Source organism: Danio aesculapii, chromosome 18, assembly GCF_903798145.1.
Source record: "Danio aesculapii chromosome 18, fDanAes4.1, whole genome shotgun sequence".
Classification (NCBI taxonomy): Eukaryota; Metazoa; Chordata; class Actinopteri; order Cypriniformes; family Danionidae; genus Danio; species Danio aesculapii.
The window spans coordinates 55781168-55799385 of NC_079452.1; the positions used below are offsets into that span (position 1 = coordinate 55781168).

An 18218-nucleotide genomic window follows, 5' to 3' on the forward strand; every position below is an offset into this window, starting at 1 on the left:
TTGTTAAACTTGGCTTGAGAAACACTTTAGATTTTTGGAAAATGCTAATTTGCTAAGAGTTTTACTATTTTTTTTTATCCATTCAATCGATCTCTGTGTCTGGCAGGAGTACTTTTAAGGCTGGTTTATAACTTCTGCATTGAGTGATCGCCATGCCTGCCTTACACGTAGTTGTGCATTTATACTTCTGCGTGCTGTTTGTGTTGCTCTGCAATAAGGACGCACTCACACTATGTACCGTTGCCTTGAACCAGGCCGAAGCACGCTTGTCCCCCCTCCCGTCTCCCCTGACGGCCCGCACTCACGTTGCATTCGCGCCTGAGCACGCTTGCATCATCAATGATGCGCTGTTCAGAAGAGAAGCGCTCAGCTTAGCACAGTGGACATTTCTTTATATCATTTTAGTTGTTTGGCATGCAGTGACACGCAGTCAAATATTTCAGATCAACCACCTCTGACTCTCATAAAGGCTGCAGGAATTAGGAGGTTTGCTAAAGGTGCAGCTGTTGTGTAGTGAGCGGTTTGCGTCTTTATTAATCTATGACAGTTTGCGTTCATTGAACAGTGAGAATGATTAATAAACACGTATGAAACAGTCCCTTAAAAGTCACGTCTTGACTTCAGTTTTGGGCTCAGGCGAGGTTTGCACTCACACTACAAGCGTACCGTGCCAAAGCCCAAGTGAACCATGCTCTGGCACACCTCTTCCAACCAGGGCAAGCCCGGCTAACTGAACCATGCCTGAGCCCAATTCAAAGTTATATTTACTTCTCACACGATCCAGGAAACGGGCCTAGGCATTTTTCGGATAGCAAAGTGTGAGTACGCCCTAACTTTCGAAACACTAGCTGCCAGTATGTGTTTATGTTCCTCTATGTCGAGTTTCTTCGCTGGTGTTTTGTTTTTTTATGAACGCTACCTTAATTTACAAGTAGCTCAAACTCACTCATTCTGAAGCGGGAACTGGTAGTTATGCAACAACTTTAATCATAAGGTAAACACAAAACAACAGTTTCCATTTGAAGCTCCTTCACGAGACTCTGTTAAACTTTTAAACACTTGTCCCAACAAGTTTGCGTGGGTCTCATCAGCGCCCACAGTCGTCAGCTACCAAGCCGACCAATCACAGAGCTTGCGCTACGTGCTGTTGAGACATGTAGTTATGTTTTTTTGAGAGGCGCTCATCAGCGTCTGTGTCAACCACGGAGAGGGGTATGCGACCGCACAAAGGCACCGGACCATACGTGTGCGCTTGACGAAGAAGTTTAAATCAGCCTTTAGTTTAGCTTTCAGTATAGATCATTACATTGGATTAGACCATTAGCTTCTTGCTCAAAAAAAAAAAAGAGTTTTGTTATTTTTTCTATTTAAAGCTTGATTCTTCTGTAGTTACATTGTGTACTAAGAAAATGAAAAGTTGCTATTTTCCAGGCCAATGTGACTAGGAACTATACTCTCATTCTGGAGTAATAATCAAGGAACTTTGCTGCTGTACCATGGCTGCAGCAGGCACACTGACATCGCACAGTGCCTGAAAATAATCCACTGGAAGTTAAAGGTGCAGTAGGTGATTGACTTCATGAAACATTTTTGTTGTGCTGGTTGAAAGTCTCTTCACATTCCAATAGTAATCATTAAGGTAAATGATCTAAATCTGTTTATATGTATTTTTATATTCTGGGTAAGGCATAAGACAAAAAAATGTTTGTCCAATTAAATATTGTCGGACCACCAAATAACTCAATTACGACATGCATCTCAAACTGTCTGTCAACAAATTTTAATTTGTATTTGTGCGCAGCCTCTTAAAGCAGACAGATACTGTACATCATTTGCGTGCGCACGTGAAGCATGGCCACCTATAGCTGACAGAGAGACATCAGGCAAACTCTGCATCAACCTGAACTTCTTTCTAAAAGACCAATGTGGCCTTGTATCCATAAAAAAAAGATTGTTTTTGAAAGGGCTTCTGCCAAAAATGCAGAATCAAAACTTTGCTTATTCCTGAATCAATATCCGAATTACTTTTGCACACTGGAGGGAAATGACGTTATGCAGTTCAAAACCATAATCAGAAGGATGACACCATGGCTGTGTATGACAGTTTGGACAGTTTGATCATACGTATTCAAGTATTATGCCAAAAGTTTACGTTCATATAATTATTAACCCCCCCCCCACCCGTTTAGACAGGTATGTTTTAACACTATTTTAGCCACGCAAAGCTAATGTAGATTGTGTTCTTGTTTGTGAATGGGTTTATATGCACGGACATGTTATTCAGCCACTGAAAATGTCCAGCAAAAGATTGGCTTTTTTTAAGTTCATGGGGTACCTTTTACAGCATCCATAATATAGTCAGTTAAATAGCCCTAAGCATTTGTTTAATTGTTTGAGTGTAAAAGGAGATGAAAACAAGTGATGTACAAGAATCAGTGAGCACAATTAAATATGAAAAGTCACTCGTTGTCCTGACGTCAGTGTAATATAAAACAATGACAGGATATTATTTTTTAGCACTCCTTTTTTTCTAATCTGATTTTTTTATTTGGTTGAATATGAAAACATAAGTAAATAATGCTCTTCTGCCTAACCAGCTTCACTGAGGTGAAGTTTGATTTTGATATTTGCACATTCGTTCATTTCTGAACAGTGACAGCCTGTGACGCTCCCACTCCAAAGTTAATTTGAATATTGGGTCTGAAATAGCGTGGAGGAATGACTTCAAAACAACATTAGCACTGTTTCATTGACTGTGAACTATGTTGTATTTTATATTCATTGGCTGATTATATGATTTCACTATTTAGAATTTGCAAACACTACCTTTCTGAATTTATATTATTAAGGAGAAAGTCCAAATGTGTGAATTTAAAACCAACTTTACCCTAATGCCAGTTTTGGGGAAATCTAATTCCTGCACCCACTGGCCTGTCAACAACTATGCTGGACAAAGTGCATATCTTTTATAGAGTTTTCTAACTGGTGAATTACATTATCTGGTGTTCTGTCTATTTGGTGAGCGTTCATAACTGAAGTGCCTTTAGATGGAAGGGGAGGGATGTGGTAAAAGTCTAGATCGGATACGAGGCTGGCCGGAAGTATGATATGCATATTAATATAGCAGAATTTTTAATGACGCTGTATAGCAATAATTAATATTTTTACAGTACTGTGACGGTTGGGTTTAGCGTTGGGGTGGGGGTAGGCATTAAAAATTACAGTTTATTGGGTTATTTAATAAATAACACAAATAATACTCTGTACAACTACTGTTTTTACATTACTGTGACGGTTGGGTTCAGGGAAATTTCATAAATAATATAAATCAATCTCGTTAACTTCCAGCCGCATCCATATCCGATCTAGCAACAAACGAGGGATGTGAAATTTCTAAGCTATTATGCTAATGCTAGCATTTTGGCAGATCACCTACTGCACCTTTAACTAGGTAACAGCGCTGCTTAATATTGGGTGAAATAATCTCTTTTTTTTTTATTTATTTATTTTTTTTTTTGGGGGGGGGAATTTTTGTGAGTGAGATGCCAATGGTCTGATCCCGTTTAATAACTTATGCTACACTAAACTAATAGAGCTCCTGTCAGACGTAGAGATTGGCTGAATGGACTCAGAAAGAGACTCAACTGTAACTCCGGCCCGGATTGGCTAATCGGGAGGACCGGGAGAATTCCCGGTGGGCCGGTCCGCTTATTGGCCGCGAGGGCCGGTGTCTCTAGCTGCTTGCAGTCTCAGCAGTCGCACTTTTTTCATTTATGTATTTATTTTGACCATAGCCTCACTCTTTTTATTTATTATTTTGCTGCAGCTCAGCTCTTTTTATTTATTTTATATTTCACCCTGTGAGCGAAATGCAGCCAGCAGGTTAATGATGACGTAAATATCATTCGACCGCAAACAGCGGCACCTTAGTGAATATAAGAATTACAAAAATTAATATTAATGAATGTTACACCAGAAATCTGAATGATCAGAAATCTAAAAAGGCAAGATAAATATTAAGCCATTGTGGTCCAGTGGTCAGCACGTTGCGTTACAATGCCGCCGACCTGAGTTTGAATCTCTCCTAATGAATTTTTTTTTTTTTTTAGTGTTAAGATATATAATACTGTTTGGGTTACTTATGTAGGTGTAAATATTTTATTTTTATTTTTTGTGTGACCACCGTTACAAAAGACTGGATATCTATAAAGAATTTTGCACAGAACATATATTCAGATATTGCAGGAAAGGACATTGTTTTAGATTTGATTAGATTGAATAGATTTAGCCACCCTTCAATGTTCTCATATTTACGAAAAACATTTGAAGTTCTAAAGCAGCTGTTTCCTTTAAAAAAGAAGTGATAGTGTCATAAACTGAATTGGAAATAAAGTTATTTTAATATAGTCAGTTGTGAACTGAGGTGGGCCAGTCAAAGGCTTGAAACTCCAGTGATGAAAAGGAGTCCCCTCCGGCCCTGGTTTAACTCTAGGTGACCTATTTGCAGAAATGACTGGATGTCTTACACAAAATCTTGCCGTGCAATGGTAAATGTGACTGCACCTTCATTTTTCAATTTATGATGCACAGGCTGGCACCATGAACAAAAGTCAGGTGATGTATTGTATACATATGGATTTCACTATTATTGTTACTCTTGGCTGCTTTTTGACTGTCCTCCCATTTTCCCGGTACTTTCCCGCTGAGCAAAGGGAAGCCAGTCAGTCTCAGTTGTGTTTGTGTGTGCTCAATGTGCAGAGAGAACATTGCTTGAGCAGACACTCAAGAGTGATGCAATGGTAGGGCTCTGACCCAGACTGACTACAAAAACACATTTTCTCTGTTCCAAAACACCAGAGAGTTGACTACAGCATTGAGACGGCAGCATTGAAGACCTAAAGTCTGTTCCAGAAGGTTGGCAACTTAATTATGCTTTCTAAAGCTATAAGTATGTCTCAGTCATCTGTACTCTATGACGGTCCATGCACTGTTCTTGTGAGTCAATTTTCATCATCAGACAGTCAGTAGATATCTGCTTACACTGTTCACATGTAGTCAGTTTTATTGTCCACACAGTCTCCATACAACAGTGCAGGCACAGGGTGAATGTTCAAACCGAAAGAGCCCAATAGGGTTGAATTAGTCCTTCCATGCTGATCTCTGGCTACGTAAACTTTGAAAGCTACACAGTCATGTCTGTGACAAGCTACGCGAAATATCACATGCAATCTGACCGTACAATATTCAGAGGCATTGCATCGTTACATACATACTTATAGGGTTGTCACGAGACTGGAATTCAGTACCAATCGATACTGAAATTTTAAAAACGTCCATTTCCCGCTAATATTTGGCCGATGTCGAGTGCTATCTTAAATACCACTGATTTGCCATTGTGTTCACATGCTCAACAGAAATGACTGTGATTGACTGTGAAGGTCATCAGTTCACCAAACTCTCCGCTGTTTACTGAATGTAACTACAGATACAGGGACATGCTAGCCTAAAGACAAACCAGCTGATCGACATGACTTTGAAATGCTCCAGTGTCCCTGTATCTGTGTTTACACTCAGTAAACAGCGGTGAGTTTGGTGAACTGATTACCTTCACAGCCAATCACAGTCAATACTGTTTAGCACGTGAACACAATGGCAAATCAGTGGCGTGGCGTTAAGAATGTGCTAAACAGCGCTCAAATGTTAGCAGGAAATGGAGGTTTTTTAAAGTTATAATAAGGGGAACATAGATGGTGATTTGGTAGTCATATTGATAAAATGAAAGCAGGTAAATCTTCTGGTTATTCATCAACCGCTATAGGGATTTCCTAAGTTTCATTGAGGCATACAGTATAAGCTCCAAGAGCACCCTCTGTGCCTCTGTGGAGAAGATTTACTACTGATCACACAACTGTGCTTCCCTAAACCGCATATACAATTGTATGTCCATTTATTGTGCAGCCCTAATTTGGAGTCTCAATTTTATCATCAATTTATTTTTAAAAAATGACAGGGAAATCTTAAGAATCTGTGTCAAATTAGTCTGGGTTTTGAACTCGGCTTTAGCATTCTATTCATATTTTAGCTTAGCAACATGCTAACTGTTTGAGTCTACGTTACCTCTTATGTGTGCATAAAAAGTGAACTACACTTTGGACTTAAGAAGGCACTCATCTTGTTAGATTTTGAAACAAAGTTAATATTTTATCTTAAAGAGATAATTCATCCAAAAATGAAGATTCTGTCATCATTTACTCAAGCTTTTACTCGTTTCAACTGGTGTGAGTTTGTCTTTTTTGTTGAACACAAGAGTAGATATTTTGAAGAGAGACAGAAACCTCGGCCAATTATTTGTTTTTCCTACTATGGAATTTACAGGTTTTCAGCTTTCTTCAAAATATCTTCTGTGTTTAACTCATAGCTAGGGCCAGACAGAATCTGTAGACATTTTTTGCTATTTCTGTGCATAATTTTGTTAAAAATCTGCGGATTTATGTGGAATTATTTTGGGATTATCATAACTGAAAACCTAATATATGAAATGAGAAAATGATACATTTTTGACTTTTAATTAATGTTTACGATTAGTCCTGTTGCCATACTCGATATATTAGTTTATTGCGTAATACATGAAAATGAGGGCGGTTAATTTTGGAGGCGCAATAAACTTTCTATTTTATATAAATAAATTTAAGATGATGATGATGATGATGATGATGATGATTAGGCCTTATAATATAAGTTTTTTGTCAAACGCGGTGCATTCTGCTTTTTGTGGAAGGTGGGGCGCATGCAGAATCTCTACGCACGCTGTGCACACACACACACACAGACAGAGTACGAGAGAGGTTGAATAGTGGAGGTGTAGAAGGCGAGACGTGAACCCACTGATTCATGTTTAGGAACTACAGTCAGTTTGTAAAAACAAGTCCTTTTTCATGGACACGATGGACTTCAAAGTCACAGTCTTTAGCTCCGGTGTGGGAACATTTTGGCTTTAAGCTGAATGAAAAGGAGTGCCCGTTAATGTGAACGAGCTGATATGCTGAATTTGTTTCAGAACAGTGGCGATGAAAAAAGGCAACGCAACTAACCTTAACTCACACCTAAAACATAACCACCCTACCCATTTTTTTCAACATGGAAACAACCACAGTTGGTACTGGAGAGGGATCTTCCAGACAGTTAACTGTAATGGATGTATTTACCTGCCAGTGCAAATATAAACATGACAACGCGAAATGGCACACACTTACAGACAGATACTATTATTTAAGTAAAGAGATGCAACTGTTAAATGCACTCAAAAAAACAGCATTTAAAAAAATATGCTGCAAACATTTAACAAACAGTCCTGTTTTAGAATCTGACTGGTGCATGAGATGAGGCGCACTGGTGCATGAGATGCTTTAAAAGTCAATTTTTGACTTTAAAAGTCACTTATTTGTTTACATTTACTGGTTATTATTACTTATTTAATATATATTTTTTTCATGTTTCAATTTTAAACGTCTAAATATTCTTAAAATGTTCTTTGAAACAATGTACCTGAATTTTTATACTATTATGTTGTAAAAATGTTTTGGTTTTTTTTATTAGTGATACAAGTTATAAAGTGGCAATAATACCATTTATCGCAATGAATTTGGGTGCAATATATCGCCCAGCAAAAAAAAAAGATATTGTGACAGCCCTGTTTATGATGCAAATCCAATTAGATCCACTTATTTGGAAAACAAAGCAAGTCTCTCATACAATATGTCTAGTAAAAGACAAACTGTATTGTAAATAAATCATATGAACATTTTAATATTACTATTATTATATCACAATAATATTAGTGAAATTAATTAAAAAACTGATCAATGATGGGCTTTAAATCTGTAGATTTCTGTGCGCACAGATTTCGTGTGGGCCTACTCATAACTCTTAAAGATTCATAACCACTTGAGGGTGAGGTAATGGAGTAGATATTCATTTTTGGGTGAAGTATTCCTTTCACTTCAGAGTCAGGGTTTGCTTGGAGATCTTTTTTTAATGATCTGAAAACAGCATGTTGTAACCAAACTGTCATTTGTGTTGGTTACAGTTGATCACATCTACTATTAAATTAGACATAAGCATCAGTGGTTTGCATGGAAAAAGGCACGGTGTGTGCAGAACTCTTACGGCTAATAAAGCCCACCTGTGCGAGTGCGCCTGCGTCTGCCCTCGCTGAAACCCAAGAGGAGATCTTCATACTCCACATCCTGTGCTCCAATTAAAATTAACTCACACCGCCTCTCCCTCCCTCCATCCCTCGCTCCCCCCGTGTCTCTGTCATAGTTTCCAGCAGCAATAGGAGGGGGAGGATCGGGGTGACATAAAGTGTAACAGGACCACAGCGATCCACTCAGCCAATGGAGTTCTGAGGGATTGCTTCCGCGCTCGTTTTTTCCTCCTCCTTTTCCTCTTCTGTGGCCTTTTGTTTTTGTTTGACAGTCATTCGGCCCTCCCCCGTGACCCTCCTGAAGAGGCCCCCTGTTCCTCGTCTGCTGCGGCCTGTACTGTTTTCCTGAAGTGTGTGTGTGGGTTGGGGGTAGGGTGGCTTACTGGTAGGTGGGTGGGTGGGTGGAAGAGGGGGCAGTTTTTGGCAGCTCCTTTGATCAGTAAAGCATAAACAAGAGGGAGCTTAGAGAAGAGGGGGTGGTGAAGTGCTGAGTCAGTCTCTCTCTTTCTCTCTCTCCTCTTTTTGTTATTCTTGCTCCCTCCCTCTCTCATAAGGCAGCGATGGCGGAATAGTGACTAATTGGTGGCCAAGAGAAAGTGACGGCAGGGGAAAATGCTCACAGGGGTGTTTATGGTGGGAAAGGGTCTTGCTGATTTAGTACTCCAAATAAAAACGGAAAGTTTCCAAATAAAAACGGAAAGTTGCAGAATTCACTAGCTGAAATTCTCTCAATAGTTTTTTTTTCCCTCTCTGCGGTCTTTCTTCCAGTAGACCAGTGGTCAGCCGTCTATCTGTCTAGGCTAGTGACCAAACAAAATGGGGTTTCAAAGATTGATGTCAGTAAACTGTTAAAATCCAAATGATTAGTCCTCCTTCTTTTTCAATTATTTTCCAAGTGTTGTTTCTTTTTGAAACAGTGTAGATATTTTTGAACATAACGGTTTTAAAAGCTAATGTCTAATAACTATTTCTTGGGGGGGATTATTTATTTATTTTTATTTTATTAATATTATTTTTTATTTAATATTTATTTATTATTTTTTTATCTAGTTTTAATTTTTTGTTTATTTATATATATAATTTGTATTTGTATTTGTATTTTATTTATTATTTTATTTATATTTTATTTATTTTTTATATTATTATTATTATTTATTGTTTTGTTTTTTATTTTGTTTATTATTTTATTTATTCATTTTTTATTTATTTTATTTTATTTTATTTTTTATTATTTTATTCATTTGTTTGTTTTTTTTATTATTTATTTATTTGTTTTAAATGAAAACTGTAGTTGTTCATGTCAGACTAAATGGAATAAGACTTTCTCCAGAAGCTAAATAAATAAATAAATAAATAAATAAATATAGGAAAACCATCACTTTGGAAATTAAAAAAAAAGATTAAAAACTGTACATCATTATTATTGTATTTTTGTTTTATTGTATTTATTGTTTTATTGTATTTTAATTATTATTTATGATTTTATTTATTCTATTTTATTTATTTTATTTTGGTTTTATTTTTTTATGAAAACTGTAGTTGTTCATGCCAAACTAACTGAAATAAGACTTTCTCCAGAAGCTAAATAAATAGAAAAATACATAAATAAACAAGTAAATAAACAAATAAATATAGGAAAAATTGGGTAAATTTTAAAGAATAAAAACTACATCAGGGATAATAATTTTGCCTTCAACTATAAAAGAATTCAGGGTAACCAATGGTAAATACATTCATTCATTCATTTTCTTTTCGGCTTAGTCCCTTTATTAATCTGGGGTCACCACAGCGGAATGAACCACCAACTTCTCCAGCATTTGTTTTATGCAGCGGATGCCCTTCCAGCTGCAACCCATCACTGGGAAACACATACACACTCATTCACACACATACACGATGGACAATTTAGCTTATTCAATTCACCTCTCCCGCATGTCTTTGGACTGTGGGGGAAACCGGAATTACATTGTATTGTAATTACGTTAAATGCTTGCTTCACCCCAAACAAGTGAACATTCTGTCATTATGAACCATCCTTTCACTTTTTTCCAAACCTATATGCAAATTTATAAATGCAAAAGAAATTCTGAACAAATTTGGTAACCGATAAATTGTTAGTAGCCATCCATCCTGTAGTATGATTTTTGCTACAATAAATGTTACAATAAAATCTTTTGTTACCAATTCGTTTTGCATTTTCTATCAGGGAAAAAAAAATGATTTCACAGATTTTTCAAGACTAAAATTATATAAGCACATTTCATAAAATATACATTTAATATTGGTTTGGGTTTGTATTTTTTTTTTTTCTTCTTCTCCATATTTTAATGTTGTTGTCTGTATGTTCAGAAACGTACCCAAGCAGTCAGCAACACTTCTTTATAGGCCAGTGAAACGCGTTATTCATCTATTACCAATAATCTTTAACTAGATTTATTGGTCACTAGTCAAGATGCTCACATTTTCAGTGACAACCTGTTTTAAATATGCAAAGAGAGCAGAGCTTGGGGAAAAAAAGTGGGACAAGTGAATAGCATTTAGGGTTTTGGGTCGTAGCTTGGTCTGAGCTTTTGTCCAGCAGGTGAAAGCTTTGTAAAACTGGCGCCAGATTGTTAAAGAGCCTGACACTTCAGTGTGTTAGAACAGGCAGTGAGAGAAAGAAACCTCCTGGGAGGAGACCCATGACTGACCCTGCCTGAATGTACAGAAAGAGAGAGAGAGAGAAAGCGAGAGAGAGAGGGGCCTTTTCCTGCATTAACCCTACATCTTAATCGAACAAGTCCTGACAAAGCCATCATTAGAAATGCCTCTGCACCAAGTGTTACAGCCCATTCTCACTGTGTAATAGATAGAAAAGTAGTGTTGGTTAGCATTTCTCAACTTTCCTCAAGTTGCGTAATTCTGCCTTTTCAGTAGTGTTTACTTGGAGCAAAATTTTAAGTTAAGCACATAATCCTGTACTTTCGTAGACCTGACAGAACGTGCGTTGCCTCTGAGCTCAGGTCTTTTGAACCGCCTACTCCATCCAGAACAGCGCTCGTAAATTGTGTGTGTGTGCCTTCAGGACACAAAAAGCATTTCTTGGAAGACTTCATTTGTTTAAAAGCAAGTCTAGGAAGTTGTGAGATTAGATTGTGATAATGCGCTAGAAAACATGTGATGCTAGTTTGTGAAGGTGAATAGTTGGGTGCTTTAAAAATGGATGTAAAAAGTCACACAAAAATGAATCTTTACTTAACACTTACTCACCCTTAAGTGGTTTCTGATTAGGATGGATGTATAGATAGATAGATGGATTGATAGATGGATATCTTGATAGATGGATATATCGATGGATGGATATAGATGGATGGATGGATTGATATATAGATGCATCGATAGGTAGATAGATAGGTAGATGGAGATGGATGGGTAGATGTAGATGGATGGATGTATGGATAGACTGATAGATAGAGGGATGGATGGGAGTATGGATATATAAATGGATGGATCAATAGATGGATGGATGGATGGATGGATGGATGGATGGATGGATGGATGGATGGATGGATAGATAGATGAATATATAGATGGATTGATATATGATAGATGGATAGATGAATGGATGGATGGATGGATGGATTGATTGATATATAGATAGATGGGTGGATGGATGGATGGATATATACATGGACAGATAGATGGATAGATGCATATGTACATGGATGGATGGATGGATGGATGGATGGATGGATGGATGGATTTGTAGTTAGATGGATGGATAGATATATTGATATATAGATGGATGGATGGATATATACATGGATAGATGGATGGATGGATCAATGGATGGATGGATGGATAGATAGATGAATATATAGATTGATATATGATAGATGGATAGATGAATATATGGATGGATGGATGGATGGATTGATTGATATATAGATAGATGGGTGGATGGATGGATGGATGGATGGATGGATATATACATGGATAGATAGATGGATGGATCAATGGATGGATGGATGGATAGATAGATGAATATATAGATAGATTGATATATGATAGATGGATAGATGAATATATGGATGGATGGATGGATAGATTGATTGATATATAGATAGATAGGTGGATGGATGGATGGATGGATGGATGGATGGATATATACATGGATAGATAGATGGATGGATGGATATGTTCTTGGATGGATGGATAGATTGATATATAGATAGATAGATGGATGGATGGATGGGTATGTACTTGGATGGATGGATATATAGTTAGATGGATGGATGGATGAGAAAATAATTTAAAGAAAGGTAGAAAGCATAAGCCATCAACATCCATAGTAGGTAAAATTACCATGGATATCGACAACTTTAGGTTTTCAACATTCTTCATAAACTCTCTTGTGTTCAATGTGAAAAAAACTAAGAGGCCATTTGCACGACAATGTTTTTTAGACAGAAACGGGTAACTTTGAACACATTTTGCTTGTTTGATTACACAACAACAACAGTTTTGGGACAGTTTCAAATAGAAGTTTTTGAAAATGCTGCCGTTGTCATGTCCATGTAAACAGCCAGAAACGAAAGTGTTTTAAAACAAAGACGTCATGTGCATGCATTAAAGGCAGGCGCAGACAAACACAATGATGGAGGACGTGTTGTTGCTCAAGTGTTTCCAACTGCTTCATCAAAAAAGAGTGGATTTACTTAACATTACAACCAAAAGTGGGGACACATCTTACAAAAACGGCACATTACATATATCGAACAGCACAATGTCACTTCCCAAAAAGTGTTTGCTAACAAGGCGACGGCACCAAATACCAACCTAGCATATGTAATACAACATTTTTGGTTGTTTTCATGGGTATGCGTAAATGTTTTGAAAACGTTGTTGTGTAGATTTTCAAAATGCAAAGGAAAAACTTTTCTGTATTTTGTCTATATCGTGGTGATAGCCTAATACAGGTTTGGAACCACTTGAGGTTGCGTAAAGGATTTTTTTGAGGTGAACTGTCCCTTTAACTGTGTTTCTTTTAGTCTGTAGGATACTGACGTTTATAAAGCCTCGCCTGCTTAACCTTTAAGTGATAAACTGCAGCGAAAGAGAAAACAGAACGGCTCTCACTGCCACCTTGCTGTCTGCGATCTGAATAAACAGAAGGGTGTAAGTCTGGCTTCAGTCTCTCCTTTCAGACTTGTTGATGGCTTTTCCAGTAACTGTGTTATTCATCACTGGCCTTACACAGAAATCGGTGACTAAAGGCACAGATGACCCTGTTTCAATGCACTGCATGCAGGCAAATCGCATGTAAACGGGGTCAAAGTTCACCAAGCGACCTACAGTTATCCACACTCCCTCCTCCACAGAAATACATCAGCAAATCTGACACATGAGTGGGTGGCAATTGTAAAGTTTACGAAATAAACTTTCATAAGAGCCTATTTTTAGTAGACAGGGCTGACGAAATGAATGGGAGTTTCACTGCTTTCAGGACAGACCATCATTTACACTTGCTTGCAGGAGGCTTTGGAAATGTTTGGTTCCTGCTTTATTTTGCTTATGCAGATTAAAGGACTGAGATGCTGTCCAAATGAATCGGCCTTCAGTTGTTTACAGAGATCTATTAAAAGTTCCACTCGCTGGGAGTTTTATCTGAGCACTCGGTTTGAACAAAATAAACCGCTGTGGAATATATAACTGTGGTTTATATTGCAGCGCACTGCCCTTGACGCTCCTTTGTTAATATGTTTTTAATTTCCATAAACCTATGCAATGTTTAGACATAAAGTGTGTCTTGAAACTTGGCGAGCTGCCTGCCTAGACTACATTTGTGCTGAATGTGTTATACACAGCAGAAATAATAATATTTTTACCAGAATAGAAAGAAATAAAATCAGAGTGTTTGAGAAGGACTGAGCAGTCCATATGTGAAATAATTGTGTATAATGTAATTGAACAAAAAAAAGTGAATCAAATATGTTCATATAGAAACATTTGTCATTATAGTTCAGTATTTTATATATAATGAATAGTTAAAATGTATATATTGTCAGAAAAAGATAAAAAATTTCGTCATCTTGGATTCTAAGGTTCTGTCTGCATTCTAAATGATCTTGAGATATTGAGCTTCAAAGTTTTGGCATTCCATATAGCAAACAACATGTGTGTAACAGTTCTCTTTCATACATTAACATGAGAGAGACCCTACATATACTCTGAATGTAAATTTTCAAAATTCTCTTACATTTGCATATTGGGATAAAACAAACAGGGCCAATGCAGATAGAACCTTCTAATTCTAAAAAGTCATTTTCCGCTTGGAATTGTAAGGTTCTATCCGGCAGATCATTCATTGAAACATTACTTTTCAAGAAATATAATCAGGCTGCTTATTAATTTAATTACAAAAATAAAAATTGGTGTTGTACCAATCAACATGATGCTTGAGAAAGTACAAGCTTTGTTTTCTCTAACATTTATTAGGATGAATATTTTATCTTTTTTCAAATTAAGTATACGAGGCTGTGCTAAATATTTGATCCAGTTCAGATGTTAATTTTATGTAAATGGTGATATTTATTGAATTATATACTTAATATGAAATATTGGTCACACTTTACAATAAGGTTCATTAGTTAATGTTAATGAGTGCATTTACTAACATAAACAAACAATGAACAATACATTTACTACAGTATTTGTTCGTGTTCGTTAACGTTAGTTAATGAAAATACAGTTGTTCATTGTTAGTTCATGTTAACTCACGGTGCATTAGCTAATGTTAACAAGCCTTGGATGTTAATGGCCCCTAGTCGACTCTGATTTTGTGTTTCTTCTGGTCTTTCCTGTTGTCAACAGAGCAGTCCGGTGGATTGACAAATAAAGCTAATTCTGATTGGTCCTCATGCGTGCATTTGAAATACTGATTGGCTCACAGAAAGAATCGTATAGAGAAGAGATGCCCAAACTAGGGCACATGGGCCAGAGTTGGCCAATGTTGGCCCATGGTAACTTTTGCTTTGGCCTGCCATACCTTCTGAGAAAGGTTTAGAGATTATCATTTCTAATTTAAAGTAACCTTTTATTTGTTTGTTTTATTGTTAAGCTACAAAACAAGCTATCTGAAATCAAATGTTTCAATTTAAATGATGTAAGTTAATCAGATTCAGTTTAAAATGTACGTATGACAGAGGACAAGGAAGAGATTTTGCATTAAAAAAAAACGGCATTAGTTAATACAATTCAAAGTAATCATTCTTTTTACTTTTTAAATATTATGAAATTAATTAGGAATCTACTCATGGCAGCCTTAAAGTAAAATGGTTTGGTATATTTATGTTCGGCCCACGGCTATCAATGATATTTGGTTTTAGGCCCTTCGTGCAAAAAAGTTTGGGCACCCCTATTATAGAGCCAAGCTAGAGTTCGACTTTGCAGATAAAACCTATTTTTATTTATTTTTTTTAAGTCTTAAAATGTAAACAACTTATAAAAGAACATCACAATGTAAATAAGTTGTCATTTAATAAGAATATATAAATAACTCAATTTTGACAAAAATGAAAGATAGAGCCTTATAATTCTAAAGTGACGTCTTGTCTAATTTGTGTTAATGTTGTACATCCTGTACAATCTTGAAACTTGAGATACCTTTTGTAATGTCTGCAAAAATTCTATACAAAATTGTGTGTTACTTTGTGTATTTATAGTATGTGTTAAAGATTTTAAATCTTAAGGATAAATTCATTTTAGAGAAATAACTAATAGAATCGCAAAAGTATTATAAAATAAAATAATTATTATTATAATAAAATAATAAATTTTGAAATTTGACCTGTTCAAGATTTAAACTCAAACCACTTATTTCCAAACAAAGATGCAGCTCATTCAAATTGAAAACAAAGCTACTAATAGTTATGCTTAATTGTCCTGATTATGTATGTCTCTGCCCCCCTATAGTCATAATGACCAGACGACCACCTGGCAGGACCCACGTAAAGCTCTCCTTCAGATGAACCAGGCCGCCCCAGCCAGCCCAGTGCCTGTGCAGCAACAGAACATCATGAACCCAGCCTCAGGTCAGCGGCTCCAGACACTCATTTCATATTAAAAACTACACTCTCAGCCACAGCATTCTCATGTTAATTCTGCGGGTGTAGCAGTCTCTGTTTACATCCCACCCAAACACGCCTCTACCTCAGCAAACACAGAAACCTTATCAAGGCAGACAAATGCAAATGAATGCATGTCAATAGCTGATGATTAGGTGGACTTGTCTGGTTGGAGTGACAACAGCGACCTGGATGTTTAGACCCGGGGTTATTCGATTTATAGGAGGTTCAAAAGAAACTGAGACAAGAACAGGGTTTTAAGGCGTTTCCTTCAAACTCTAATGTCATTCTTGGAGTCCTGAAGACTAGAATGCGACACTTTTTTGAAACGCCAGTTTCTTAACGGTTGATCACTTTATTGTACATTTTGATTTGAGGCGAAGAGTATTTAAATATCACTCAATATAATGATATAATGTCACAATTATATGATTGACGAAGCGTTTTTTTGTCTAAATTATAAATAGAGTGGTTTAAACAGGATTGTTTCATAAATACATTGAGAAATGCAGGCTGATGACTTCAACAGAAGCATATATCATTAGCTGGGTTTCTATCCCTCTATATTAATATACATTTTAAAGTTTTACATGAGAAACGAGTGATGGAAATGCCAAATTTCAAAAGAAATTCACAAAAAACGTCTTTACGCTCGCTTGAGGTGGTTTTGTACTTTTGCAAAAAAAAAGGTTAATGCAAATAATGGAAGATGGGAACGAATTTGCCGACATTTACACCCACGGGATTCAATAAATACCAATTCACACCAAGCATGATAACTATAAATATAAATAGAACACTAAATATATTTGCGTCCACACTGAAAAACGAGGAAAATCCGTTATTTTTAGTTTATGCTTTCATTCTGCATTACCCCCTTGTGACCAGCAGTGTGCTACTAGCGCATCTGACCAGTGAATCCAGCTCCTGTAATCTTTATTTAAAAATGTTTTATTAGCCAAATTCATTTAGCTGTCGTAGTCAGCAAAGTGGAATAAAAACAACACAAGCTGTTTTCCCCAGCATTTTCAAAAGAAGTAACACAGACACTGGAACTTCAGTTTGCTAGCCTGGCTTGCATTACATCCATGTATTATCAATCTTTCCCATGGTATAATCAATAATTTTTTAGATAGTTCAATAATGTTTGAAAAGATGGCTCAACATCAAGCGGTGCTTCTCCACAATGTCATCTGTATCTTTAGATTTCATGATTGCTTTGCATTTCAGGGGATTCTGACCGACTTTCAGTATTTTATCATTTATTAGCTGAGAAAAAACAATTCTGAAAATGATCCCAACTATATTGTTTTTCTACGATTTTATTGTTATAGTTGTGGTCTAAAATCTCCCGTTTTTTTATTTTTTAAATATTTTTTAGAACAATGTTTTTCAATTTTTTTTTTATTGTTTATAGTTATCCTGCATGGTGTGAACTAGGGCTGTGCGATTAATCGAAATCAAATTGTAATCGCGATTTGAAATGTTGCGATAAGCTAATCGCAAGAGGCTGCGAAATGAAATCTATATGTATTATATAAATTCCCCCGCCCTGAGCAAATGCATGAATGCCCTCTGTGTGTGACAGTCTTACTAGCCAATTGAGTGAGCACACTTTCGTTCTGCCCAATCAAAATTGCGCAAGCGAATTGCGGAAAGGCTCACAATATAAACAAACAAACAGAAAAGCTCGGACAAGTAGGATGATGGCGTCTGCTGCTTCAGAAGCATTAATAGACCAAAAGAAAAACAGCATGTCTGTAATATGGGAATATTTTGGTTTCAAAGTCACAGACACCGAACAAAAACAGGTCATTTGTAAAAGCTGTCGCACGAAAAAAATACAACAACCAGCAGCTAAAAAGCACCACAGGCGGCTATATGAGGAGTGCCTTGCTAAAAAGTCA

The 18218-nt window shown here is 36.6% G+C and overlaps 1 protein-coding gene across 2 annotated transcripts in view; it reads left to right on the forward strand.

Moving 5' to 3' along the window:
- The window catches only part of yap1 (Yes1 associated transcriptional regulator), a 77072-nt gene that overhangs the window by 24588 nt on the left and 34266 nt on the right, over window positions 1–18218 (forward strand). For both annotated transcript variants that reach the window (XM_056478816.1, XM_056478817.1), the window contains exon 3: window positions 16160–16278. In XM_056478816.1, the coding sequence (XP_056334791.1) occupies window positions 16160–16278 (119 nt within the window). The remainder of the gene's footprint in view (window positions 1–16159; window positions 16279–18218) is intronic.